The 13,697-nt window shown below is 44.7% G+C and overlaps 1 protein-coding gene and 1 long non-coding RNA gene across 2 annotated transcripts in view; both read right to left on the bottom strand.

Moving 5' to 3' along the window:
* Positions 1–440: 440 nt before the first annotated feature.
* On the bottom strand, positions 441–3,654 carry LOC129708137 (uncharacterized). The gene is made up of 2 exons (XR_008725290.1): positions 3,495–3,654; positions 441–665 (listed from the first exon to the last, which is right to left on the bottom strand). It is a non-coding gene; the product is annotated as an uncharacterized LOC129708137 (long non-coding RNA).
* A 7,841-nt stretch (positions 3,655–11,495) lies between these two features.
* The window catches only part of LOC129708130 (myosin-4-like), a 28,332-nt gene continuing 26,130 nt past the window's right edge, over positions 11,496–13,697 (bottom strand). The window contains exons 38-41 of the mRNA XM_055653707.1: positions 12,689–12,793; positions 12,476–12,571; positions 12,204–12,332; positions 11,496–11,645 (exon numbers count right to left, since the gene is read on the bottom strand). Of these exons, the coding sequence (XP_055509682.1) occupies positions 11,622–11,645; positions 12,204–12,332; positions 12,476–12,571; positions 12,689–12,793 (354 nt within the window). The 3' untranslated portion in view covers positions 11,496–11,621. The remainder of the gene's footprint in view (positions 11,646–12,203; positions 12,333–12,475; positions 12,572–12,688; positions 12,794–13,697) is intronic.

Here is a 13,697-nt window from a genome sequence, read left to right as displayed (position 1 = left end):
CTCACTGGGGCTCAAATGATAATAAATTTGTATTGTATTGTATTGTATTGTATTGTATTGTATAGGGACAGAGATGCTACACAGAGATTTTGATAGGAAGGAAACATTACAACAGCTGAGTAAAAGATCGGTCAAATGGAAGATTCAATGAAGATCGGGCGAGGGGGATTGGGGTGGGGGAAAAGTATCTGTAGCTTGAGACTTGCCTAAATGAGCACGAAGATGGATTATCATTCCACACCAAATTTCTTATACAATAATACCTTTTATGCAATTATCACAATAGTTTGTTGGATATGGATCAACGGACTCTGTATGGTACATACTCGTAAATTAGTAAAACAAATGTTCTTCATTAAGTACTGTTGTGTCTGGGATGGGGTGACTGATGACAAATAACCTACATTCTATATTTTGTCATAATGTGGCTGAAACAATGGCATATTTTGTGATATTTATTGAGATAGAAAGATACAACTGAGTTTGGGCAAGATATTACCTTGCAACATTCTGTATGTCTGATACATATCTTCTTGTTTCGTGTGGCGTGCACAGCCTAATGTTGTTGGACAACTTGTTCTATTTGATCTTCCGTTTGTGCACGTTGAGTAGATCGCATTAGTCGAAACAGGGCGGACCACGTGAAGGTTGCAATCTTCCACCCCCTGATAGATATTGTGAAATGGTACTCAGAAATTATGGGAGGATTACATAAAACTACAATTCAAAGGTAATGAATATACAGAGTATTCTTATTTCCATCATGAACATACAATAGTGATATAGGACACCAGGTCCTACTACGGCATACTCACGAGCTGCTACGGTATGACTATGTGTTAAAAAGTATCACATTTTTACATCCTTAGTATATTTTACTCATGGACATTTTTCAACATGTTGAAACATCTTCACGAGTTATCACGTTTCCCAAGTACCTGCCGTTAGCACTAAGAAATGGCATGTTGGCCTTTATATCAAGACAAATCGAATATAGGAGCAAAGAGGTCCTTCTGCGGTTGCACACAGTTCTAGTGAGACCGCACCTGGAGTATTGTGTGCAGTTTTGGTCCCCTAACTTGAGGAAGGACATTCTTGCTATTGAGGGAGTGCAGCATAGGTTTACAAGGTTAATTCCCAGGATGGCGGGTCTGTCATATGCTGATAGAATGGAGTTGCTGGGCTTGTACACTCTGGAGTTTAGAACGATGAGGGGATCTCATTGAAACATATAAGATTGTTAAGGGCTTGGACACGCTAGTGGCAGGAAACATGTTCCCGATGTTGGGGGAGTCCAGAACCAGGGGCCACAGTTTAAGAATAAGGAGTAAGCTATTTAAGACGGAGACGAGGAAACGCTTTTTCTCAGAGTGGTGAGTCTGTGGAATGTTCAGCCTCAGAGGGCGGTGGAGGCTTTCAAGAGAGAGCTAGATAGGGCTCTTAAAAATAGCGGAGTCGGGATATGGGGAGAAGGCAGAAACAGGGTACTGATTGGGGATGATCAGCCATGATCACATTGAATGTATTTGATATGAAAGTGAATTAGGTTTCGAATTAAAAATCTTTTTATGCTTATCTTATCATGGGATAAATTGCAGACTTGATTTTTAAAATTTCAAAATTTTGTAACATTGCTAGAAAATGTACCCGCATCTTGGAGGCCGAGGGTAGCCAAGAAAGATAGACTTTGTTATCCCTCAGTACAGCAACATCAAGAACGAAGCACAAGGCATTGGGGGTTCAGTATTGATGTGGATAGAGAACTGGCTGGCAAACAGGAAGCAAAGAGTAGGAGTAACGGGTCCTTTTTTCACAATGGCAGGCAGTGACTAGTGGGGTACCGCAAGGCTCAGTGCTGGGACCCCAGCTATTTACAATATATATAATGATCTGGATGAGGGAATTGAAGGCAATATCTCCAAGTTTGCGGATGACACTAAGCTGGGGGGCAGTGTTAGCTGTGAGGAGGATGCTAGGAGACTGCAAGGTGACTTGGATAGGCTGGGTGAGTGGGCAAATGTTTGGCAGATGCAGTATAATGTGGATAAATGTGAGGTTATCCATTTTGGTGGCAAAAACGGGAAAGCAGACTATTATCTAAATGGTGGCCGATTAGGAAAGGGGGAGATGCAGCGAGACCTGGGTGTCATGGTACACCAGTCATTGAAGGTAGGCATGCAGGTGCAGCAGGCAGTAAAGAAAGCGAATGGTATGTTAGCTTTCATTGCAAAAGGATTTGAGTATAGGAGCTGGGAGGTTCTACTGCAGTTGTACAGGGTCTTGGTGAGACCACACCTGGAGTATTGCGTACAGTGTTGGTCTCCAAATCTGAGGAAGGACATTATTGCCATAGAGGGAGTGCAGAGACGGTTCACCAGACTGATTCCTGGGATGTCAGGACTGTCTTATGAAGAAAGACTGGATAGACTTGGTTTATACTCTCTAGAATTTAGGAGATTGAGAGGGGATCTTATAGAAACTTACAAAATTCTTAAGGGGTTGGACAGGCTAGATGCAGGAAGATTGTTCCCGATGTTGGGGAAGTCCAGGACAAGGGGTCACAGCTTAAGGATAAGGGGGAAATCCTTTAAAACCGAGATGAGAAGAACTTTTTTTCACACAGAGAGTGGTGAATCTCTGGAACTCTCTGCCACAGAGGGTAGTCGAGGCCAGTTCATTGGCTATATTTAAGAGGGAGTTAGATGTGGCCCTTGTGGCCAAGGGGATCAGGGGGTATGGAGAGAAGGCAGGTACAGGATACTGAGTTGGATGATCAGCCATGATCATATTGAATGGCGGTGCAGGCTCGAAGGGCCGAATGGCCTACTCCTGCACCTAATTTCTATGTTTCTATGTTGCTGTACTGAGATATTGCCAAGTCAATCCCTCATTGCTAGCAGCTGATGGGAAGCGGCTGTGAAGTGGGAAGCGGCTGTAAAAGGACAGCGCTGCGGGGGGCGGGGGAGGGGAGTTCATTTCACTGCGTGTGGGTAGTCTGTCCAGGGGTAAAGTTGCAGGGAGGGCAGGAGGGTTGAGATGGAGGGGGTCGGCAGGGGATTATCCAGCTCAAGAGCGGGTCAGTGGAGCTTACTCCATATGTCAGGGCGAGTAACCTCAATTGATCCCTTGTTCGCGCTGTCACAGAAGTAAGCTCCATCGCCCGCTGTGATGTTATCCATCACCCGCTGACCCACTCCGCTCTATGATCTTTGCTCTTGAGCTGGTCCCCTCACTGTTCAGACGGAGAGCACTGCCAGAGGTGAGCGGGCCGGCAGCAGGAGCTGGGTTCAGCTGTCCGGTGATGGAAGCCACTGGTAGCCACACGAGCTGCTTCCCTCCCCGGGCAGCGGTGAGTGAGTGTTACTGGCATGAACCCCGACCCTCTCCTCTCAATGCTCCCGCAACTTTATCCCTGGCTAGACTCCCCACACGTGACTTCTTTATAATTATTTATTTATATTTCTACGAAAACATTTCCCAATTGGGCCCCGCACCTCGTCAGGCCGGCACTGTGTACGTCACCGATAGATCACAGCGCAGCTCTTCCTCACGCTCCACTGATTCGTTGACTTTATAAATGCTCTCCAGCACGGATGGAAGTCGATCGGTGCAAGACGGAGACCAACCGCCCCCTCGCGCCCTCTCCTCCCCGCGCTCTCCTCCCCCTCGCGCCCTCTCCCCCCCCTCGCGCCCTCTCTCCCCCCCTCGCGCGCTCTCTCCCTCCCCCCGCGCTTCCCCTCCCCCCTCGCGCCCCTCCCCCCTCCTCCCCCTCGCGCTCTCTCTCCCTCCCCCTCGCGCCCTCTCCCCCTCCCCCCCTCGCGCTCTCTCCCTCCCCCTCGTGCTCTCTCCCTCCCCGCCCCCCCCCCGCGCACCCTCTCCAACCCCCCCTCCCTCCCGCGCTCTCTCCTCGCCCTCTCCCCCCCCCCCCGCGCCCTCACCCCCCCCGCGCTCTCTCCTCCCCCCCACGCTATCCCCCCCCCCCGCGCTATCCCCCGCACGCTCTCTCCTCCCCCTCGCACCCTCCCCCCCCACGCTCTCCTCCCCCCCCCCCCCCGCTGTCCTCCCTCCCGCGATCTCCCCCCCTGCGCTCTCCTCCCCCCCCCCGCGCGCTCTCTCTCCCCCCACGCGCGCTCCCCCCCCGCACTCTCGCGCTCTCCCCCCGCGCTCTCCCCGCGCGCGCTCTCACCCCCCCGCCCTCTCCCCTCCCCCCACGCGCTCTCCCGCCGCCCGAGATTCAAATCGAACGCGGGTGTCGCGCGCGGCCAGCTCGTATCAAGCTCCTCTAGTATCTTTGGTCCGGCCCGATCCTCCAGTAACTTTGGGCCGGACTAACTGACTCGGCTCCGCTCGCGTTATCGCCAACGGCCCTACCGGCTGGACCCTGACTCGGCGCCGCTCTAGTTGGCGGAGGTACATCGCTCTCCCAACCGCATCAGCAGCAGGTGCACGGGCTCCCCTCCTGTCACTCACCGGGAGCTGCCTGCGGCGGGTGGTACCTCTCAGGCCTGATGCTGGCTGTGAACATCAGAGTAATTACAACACCGCGGGGAGCAATATTTTGTCCCAGCAGTAAAAGCAAAGTGAATGCACCATGAAATCCTCCCTTCGCTGGCACATCTCAGAAGTAAGACTAGTCCACCCCCCACCCACGCCAATAATTTTGGATGACATTGATTGTCAGTAAATTAGTTGATGACATCAAAGTTGATGATGTGGTGGACAGTGAATAAGGCAGTGAATAATTTTACAACAGGGTCAAGATCAGTTGGGAAGGAGGCATGGTAAACGGAATTTGACATAAATGAGAGATGTTTCACTTTGCGTCAGACCCCCAGGGCAGAGTCTGCACAGCAAATTGAGCTATTTGGATAATTGGATCCTCGACTTCCTCATCCACAGACCACAAACTGTTCGAATTGGTGGAAAAGTGTCAGCCTCGATAACAATCAGCACGGGAGCACCTCACCTCAGGCTTGCTCTGCCCCCTGCTGTACTCACTCTATATTCATGAATGCGTAGCGGGTCATAGTGCGAATTCCATCATCAAGTTCGCTGACGACACCACTGTTGTGGGACGTATCACTGATGGGGACGAGTCAGTGTATAGAAGTGAGATCGACCGACTGACCAAATGGTGCCAGCACAATAACCTGGCCCTCAACACCAGCAAAACCAAGGAACTGATTGTGGACTTTGGAAGGGGTAGGATGGGGATCCACAGTCTCGTTTATATCAACGGGTCGATGGTGGTTCAAATTCCTGGGTGTGCACATCTCTGAAGATCTCTCCTGGTCCGAGAACACTGATGCTATTATAAAGAAAGCACATCAGCGCCTCTACTTCCTGAGAAGATTACGGAGAGTCGGTATGTCAAGGAGCACTCTCTCTAACTTCTACAGGTGCACAGTAGAGAGCATGCTGACCGATGGCTTGATTCGACAACTTTAGTGCCCAGTAGTGAAAAAGACTACAAAAAGTAGTAAACACTGCCCAGTCCATCATCGGTTCTGACCTCCTTACCATCGAGAGGATCTATCGCAGTCGCTGCCTCAAACACGCTGGCAGCATCATCAAGGACCCACATCATCCTGGCGACACACTCAGCTCCTCGCTACCGTCAGGTAGAAGGTATAGGAGCCTGAAGACTGCAGCGTCCAGGTTCAGGAGTAGCTTCTTCCCCACAGCCATCAGGCTATTAAACTCAACTCAAACAAACGCTGAACATTAATAGCCCATTATCTGTTTATTTGCACTTTATCTGTTTATTTATATAATGGTATATGGACACACTGATCAGTTCTGTATTCATGCCTACCATATTCTGTTGTGCTGAAGCAAAGCAAGAATTTCATTGTCCTATCTGGGACATATGACAATAAACTGTCTTGAATCTTGAATATGATAGTCCCACCTGCCTGCATTTGGCCCATATGCCTCCTATCCATGTACCAGTCCAAATCTATTTTTAAAAGTCATTATAGTACTTGCCTCAATTATCTCCTCTGGCAGCACATTCCATATACCCACCACCCTCTGTGTGAAAGCGCTTCCTCTCGGGTTCATATTTAATGTTTTCCCTCTCACCTTAAACTTATGTCCTCTTTTTCTTCCTTCCCCTACTCTGGCTAAACGACTGCGCATTCACCCTATCTATTCGTCTCATAATTTTGTACACATTTATAAGATCATCCATCAGCCTCCTGTGCTCCAAAGAATAAAGTCCTAGCCATAACAATCTCTTCCTAATAAATATTCTCTGCATTCTCTCGAGTTTAACAACATCTTTCTTATAGAGTGACAAAAAATGAACACAATACTCTAAATGCGGCCTCACCATCATCTTGTACAACTGTAACATAACATCCTAACTTATGCACTCAATTTCCTGACTGATGGAGGCCCATGTACTGAAAGCCTTTCTTGACCTTTCTCTACCCGTGATGCGACTTTAAGATTTTCCAAAAAAAAGAGCATTTAAATCATCTTGCGAATGGGCTTTTCTGGAACCCGATCAATTGGAACGTTGCATTTGCAGTGAATTGGAATCCCATATCGGCAGGAAAAACACTGCCGGTTCGTATGGGGCCCAAATCACATTTTAGCAACGTAACATGAGATTAAAGTCATCCCAAGAAGCAAGTGTAAAATACACGACTTACGCTTTATTTTGTCCAGTTCTTACGATCTGTCACGTTGTAGGCGTTGAGGGCGTAAGAAGTCGCTTTTTATTTTAATCTAATTATTAAATTGTCTCACGATTTTAAAAAATTGGGTACGGAAGTCCGATCGATTATTCTTCAGCAGCTAGCAGCACGGGGAAATCCGCCTCGGACAGGCAGTAGAAAACTGGATTTTAATCCCGCCCCCCCCCCCCCCCCCCCCCCCCTCAAAATCACGCACACGGCCAGTGGCAGAACTGCAGTGCCGCTGAAGTTAAGTTTTGTAACATCGCTAGTAGATGGAGTTTATCCCGCACAAGTGTGAGGTGGTACACTTTGGGAGGTTGAATGTATGGGGAGAATATACAATTAATGGCAAGATCCTTAGCAGTATAGTTCTGCTGAATGACCTTGGGGTCCAAGTTCATAGCTCACGAAAGGTGGCATACGGTGGTAAAGAAGACATATGGTATGCTTGGCTTCATTGCTAGGTGCATTGAATATAAGAGTCAGGAAGTCATGATGCAGCCCAATACGACTTTGGTTTAGCTGCATTTGGAGTAATGCATGCAGTTCTGGTCACCCCATTACAGGAACAATGTGGAAGCTTTGGAGACGGTGCAGAGGAGGTTTACCAGAATGTTGCCTGGATTGGAGGGTTTCATCTACAGGGAATTGTTGTCTCTGGAGCATCGGAGGTTGAGGGGAGACTTGATAGAAGTATATGTAAAATTCTGAGAGTCATAGATAGGATAGACAGTTAGAACCTTTTTCCCAGGGTGGAAATGTCCAACACTAGAGGGCATAGCTATAAGGTGAGAGGGGAGGAAGTTTAATAGAGATGTATGGGGCTTTTAGATAGACACATGGATTTTCAGGGAATGGAGGGATATGGATCACTTACAGGCAGATAAGATAAGTTCAGCTGGGCATCATGTTCACCACAAACATTGTGGGCCAAAGTGCCCGTTCCTGTGCTGTACTGTGCTGTTCGATGTTTGATGTTTTGTTGAGGAATTATTTGGTATATAAACAATTGGAAACAAGTATCATTAAGGGGGAAAATTTTCATGCTCTACCCTTCAATACATTACATTTTGATCCTAAGTACCAATTCAAATTCCTCAATGCTTTTATTTATTCAGTTAAAGTTTCAATATGTTCAATGCCAGTTAAGAAAACCTATGGTCCTCTTGCCTGCTCTTACCTAATTTATTATAGTCAGAAAGGACTTGTGTGCAGTTTTGGTCCCCTAATTTGAGGAAGAACCTTATTGCTATTGAGGGAGTGCAGCGTAGGTTCACCAGGTTAATTCCCGGGATGGCAGGACTGACATATGATAAACGAATGAGTCGACTGGGCTTGTATTCACTGGAATTTAGAAGGATGAGGGGATCTTTTAGAAACATATACAATTCTTAAGGGATTGGACAGGCTAGATGCAGGAAAAAAAATTCCCAATGTTGGGGGAGTCCAGAACCTGGGGTCCCAGTTTAAGAATAAGGGGAAGGCCATTTTGGACTGAGATGATGAAAAACTTTCTCACCCAGAGAGCTGTGAATCTGTGGAATTCTCTGCCACAGAAGGCAGTAGAGGACAATGCACTGAACGTTTTCAAAAGAGAGTTAGATTTAGCTCTTATGGCTAAAAGAATCAAGGGATATGGGGGGAAAAGCAGGAACTGGGTACCGATTTTAGATGATCAGTCATGATCATATTGAATGGCTCGAAAGGCTGAATGGCGTAATCCTGCACCAATTTTCTAAGTTTCATTTAGAACATTGTAAGAATGGAAATCATGAATTATTTTCCCCATTTGAAATCTTTGAGCAATTAGAACAAATTATCTATTAGTTTTGTCAAATAGGGCAGTCTTCTAAAAATATAGAAAGTATTCAAACTGCTTCACTTTTTCCACATTTTGTTACGTTACAGCCTTACTTTAAAATTGATTAAAAAATGTTTTTATCATCAATCTACACATAATACCCCAGAATGAAGAAGCAAAAACAGGTGTTTAGAGTTTTTGCAAAGTAATTCAAAATAAATAACTGAATTATCCCATTTACATAAATATTCAGACCCTTTGCTATGACACTCAAAATGAGCTTAGGTTCATCCTGTTTCCATTGATTATTTTTGAGTTGTTACTACAACTTGATTGGAGTCCATCAGTGGTAAATTAAATTGATTGGACATGATTTGGAAAGGCACACACCTGCCTATATAAGGTCCCACAGTTGACAGTGCATGTCAGAGCAAAACCCAAGCCATGAGGCAAATAAATTGTCCGTAGACATCCGAGACAGGATTGTGTCAAGACACAAACCTGGGGAAGGGTATAAAACAATTTCTGCCGCATTGCAGGTCCCGAAGAGCACAGTGGTCTCCGTCATTCTTAATGGAGGAACTTTGGAACCACCAGGACTCTTCATCGAGCTGGCAGCCTGGCCAAGCTGAGCAATCGGGGGAGAAGGACCTTGGTCAGGGAGGTGACCAAGAACCCGATGGCCACTCTGACAGAGTTCCTCTGTGGAGATGGAAGAACCTGCCAGAAGGACAACTATATCTGCAGCACCCCACCAATCAGCCCTTTGTAGTATATTGGCCAGACGGAAGCCACTCCTCAGTAAAAGGCACATGACAGCCCGCTTGGAGTTTGCCAAAAGGCATAAGAAACAAGATTCTCTGGTCTGTTGAAATCAAGATTGAACACTTTGGCCTGAATGCCAAGCGTCACGTCTGGAGGAAACCAGGCACCGCTCATCGCCTGGCCAATACCATACCTGGTGCATGGCGGTGGCAGCATCATAATGTGGGGATGTTTTTTAGCGGCAGGAATTGGTAGGAATATAGGAGTTTTCACCTTTCCAACAGGACAACAACCCTAAGCACACAACCTAAACAACTCATGAGTGGCTTCGTGACAAGTCTGTGAATGTCCTTGAGTGGCCCAGCCAGAGCCTTGAACCCGATCGAACATCTCTGGAGGGACCTGAAAATAGCTGATCATCGACGCTCCTCATCCAATCTGACAGAGCTTGAGAGGATCTGCAGAGGAATGGGATAAATGACCCAAATACAGGTGTGCCAAGCTTGCAGCATCATCCCCAAGAAGAGTTGAGGCTGTAATCATTGCCAAAGGTGCCTCTCCAATTTACTGAGTAAAGGATCTGAATACTTACGTAAATGTGATATTTCAGTTATTTCTTTTTCATTACTTTGCAAAAAGTTCTGAACACCTGTTTTTGCTTTTTTTTATTGTGGAGTATTGTGTGTAGATTGATGATTTAAAAAAAATGAATTTAATCCATTTTAGCATAAGGCTGTAACGTAACAAAATGTGGAAAAAGTGAAGGGGTCTGAATACTTTCTGAATGCATTGCCAATCATTAAATGCTTCTGCTCATATTGCTGAACAGTGAAAAGTGAATGTTGTTATTCATATGTATCCTCCTGATTCAATGTTGTTTTTTTCCGCAGTTTGATTCATTGGTCAACACATAAGCATCTTTGTTTTTTGGAGTTTTGCTGTATTCATATTACCTATCTGCATTACAACGCTGACAAATGTTTAACCCAGACTTCATGAAATGTAAAGTGATCTTGGATATCCTGACATTGGGGAAAGTGACATGCCTGGATTGGATAAAAAATATCCTCAAACACTTTGTGCGGAAAACTGATTTTTCTTTGGCCCAATTCTATTCCTATGACCTCTTCTTAACTAATTTTTAAGTTTAGGGCATGTACAATTGATCATGCATCATTGATTCTTTTCTTACAAAATCCACTTTTTTGACTCCTAACCCATCGCATTCTACATCCCACTCTGCTAAAGAACGGTCTTGATCCGAAACGTCACCCATTCCTTCTCCCCAGAGATGCTGCCTGTCGCACTGAGTTACTCCAGCTTATCTATGTCCACTCTGCTGAAACCCTAACAGCTCCCCCTCAGCCCACTGTCTTCGCCTCTTCCTTTCATCTTCCCGCCCCTCCCCCCACCCTCACATCAGTTTGATGAAGGGTCTCGACCCGAAACGTGGCCTATTTCCTTCGCTCCATAGATGCTGCCTCACACTCTGAGATTCTCCAGCATTTTTGTCTACCTTCGATTTTCAAGCATCTGCTGTTCCTTCTTAAACAAGCTCTGATCTATGGTCACCTCGCCTGTGACTTCCTCTAACTGCAAAGTCTAGGCCTGCATGCTCTATTGCACACAATCAGAAAAGCAAACGAAACCCAAATCACATATAATTTTCAAAGGAAAGTTGGATAAATATTTATAGATTAAATCTGCATGGCTATAGGGCAATGCTGTCACAGAAGTGATACAGGAATGATGTGGAGATAACCTGTTTAAAAACAACTTGTTCCATAATTCTTCTTATACTGTTTTAAATCAAGACAATCTTTATAAATATTATGCTTACACTCATTTTCATGCCCACATATCATTTGGGCAAGTATGTGGAACACGAGCAGTGAGAACATTTAAGCATTTAAAGGACTTGTTCTAATTAAAAATGGCAGAGCAAATTACAGTTTTAGCACAATATAATGTTGTCCACAATGACCTACACTGCACAAGGAGTATCGCACTACTGCTGCTCTCTCCAACATTCCAACAATTTTAACAGCTTTCCTATTGCATGGAAATTAATTAATTTAATTTGAAATCTCCTTGCCATTTATTTTGGCCACTGGATAAGTATCATTGGCAATACAAATGAGAAATATAATTGGTTTACATATCATTTTGATATCCAATGGCAGATTTATCTTTTTTTCTCCCAAATGGTTCAGCACTACTGTCAAAAGGAAAGACATGACAAATTTCAGCAGGTTGAAACTGTCTTTATTAATAATGCATTACCAACAAAGCCAACTTACTATACAAAAATAAGTTACAAAGAAATGCACATTCTGTGAATTTCTTCAGTGAACTCTTCAAGCTTGTAATTACTCTTCAGACTGGACTACCATCTGTAAAGCAAAAGATTTCATTTACCAACCAAAGATCCAATAAATGAACCATATTTTAGGGAAGTATTTGCATCTATGTACAACCCCTTACTGCCATTTCTCAATAACCACTATATTTACGTGAGAGCGTGTTCACAATACAAAATAATTATTTGCTGTGCAGTCACGCAAAAGTGCCACTATACCTCCAGAGTAATAAACCAATACTAGTTTGAGAGTCTACAGCCCTCATTCGTTATGCCTGAAGTCACATTACTTGCTTGATCAAATCTGGTTTGGAAATCCTTACAGTTCCAGTTAATATCTGCTATTATTCCAACTTTATAGATATTTTAGCTTTTAGGAAAGAATCAGCTCATTTGCCTTTTCTTCGGGCATCCCAACAAATGATCCTGAACATGATCACTACTGGCAGTCAGATAACCTGCAGCTGTCTAGCTGGATTCAGGTTGCAGTTCTGGTTAGGATCTATCTATTGATCAATGTCATATATACTAATGGATGTAAGATTACAATAGGCACTCATATTATTAAACATATTTAAACCAAAGATTTTACCTTGATGTCACGACTTTTAGCCCTGAGTTTGTTAACCTGGGATTCTGCAATATCCACACGCTCTTCAGCCTCCTCAAGTTCATGCTGTATTTTTCTAAACTTGGACAAGTGAACATTAGCCTGTTCCTCCTAGAATCATGTCAAAAAGGGTTACAGTAAGGGATATTATTCACATGTTCATTTTTTGAGTGGTAGTATTGCACATTTTTTTTCTTTGGATATTACACATTTATTAGCTAATTATCCAATTATAATTATCCAATGATACTTACAGTTTCCTCTGTTTGCCTCTTGTAGGCTTTAACCTTCAGTTGTAATTTGTCGACCAGATCCTGCAGCCTCAAGAGATTTTTTCTATCCTCTTCAGACTAAAAGGAGTGTAAAGGACATAGATCTTTGTTGATCGCAAAATATATTGAATGGCAGGACGTCAATGTCATTCATTTGCAATGTTTGTATTTCAAATATAAAGTTGAATTCCCCACCTGATAGGTAAGCTCCTTGATCCGTCTCTCATATTTACGAGCACCTTTGATAGCATCAGCACTGCGCTTCTGCTCTGCTTCAAATTCACCCTCCAATTCATGCACCTAAGGCAGGAGAGCATTCACATTAATAACAAGCAAAACAATTGTTGCTGATTTATCTTTTTGCATTCATAGAAACATAGAAACATAGAAAATAGGTGCAGGAATAGGCCATTCGGCGCTTCAAGCCTGCACCGCCATTCAATATGATCATGGCTGATCATCCAACTCAGTATCCTGTACCTGCCTTCTCTCCATACCCCCTGATCCCTTTAGCCACAAGGGCCACATCTAACTCCTTCTTAAATATAGCCAATGAACTGGCCTTAACTACCTTCTGCGGCAGAGAATTCCACACATTCACCACTCTCCGTGTGAAAAAAGCTTTCCTCATCTCGGTCTTAAAAGATTTCCCCCTTATCCTTATACTGTGACCCCTTGTTCTGGACTTCCCCAACATCGGGAACAATCTTCCTGCATCTAGCCTGTCCAACCCATTAAGAATGTTGTAAGTTTCTATAAGATCCCCCCTCAATCTTCTAAATTCTAGCGAGTACAAACCGAGTCTATCCAGTCTTTCTTCATATGAAAGTCCTGACATCCCAGGAATCAGTCTGGTGAACCTTCTCTGTACTCTCTCTATGGCAAGAATGTATTTCCTCAGATTAGGAGACCAAAACTGTACGCAATACTCCAGGTGTGGTCTCACCAAGACCCTGTACAACTGCAGTAGAGCCTCCCTGCTCCTATACTCAAATCCTTTTGCTATGAATGCTAACATACCATTCGCCTTCTTCATTGCCTGCTGCACCTGCATGCCTACTTTTAATGACTGGTGTACCATGACACCCATGTCTCGTTGCATCTCCCCCTTTCCTAATCGGCCACCATTCAGATAATAGTCTACTTCCCTGTTTTTGCCACCAAAGTGGATAACCTCACATTTATGCCCATTATACTGCATCTG

This window comes from Leucoraja erinacea, chromosome 23 (genome assembly GCF_028641065.1).
Source record: "Leucoraja erinacea ecotype New England chromosome 23, Leri_hhj_1, whole genome shotgun sequence".
In the NCBI taxonomy this organism is placed as follows: domain Eukaryota; kingdom Metazoa; phylum Chordata; class Chondrichthyes; order Rajiformes; family Rajidae; genus Leucoraja; species Leucoraja erinaceus.
The sequence above is the reverse complement of the archived record's forward strand: the minus strand, read 5'-3'. Positions and strand labels throughout refer to the sequence as shown.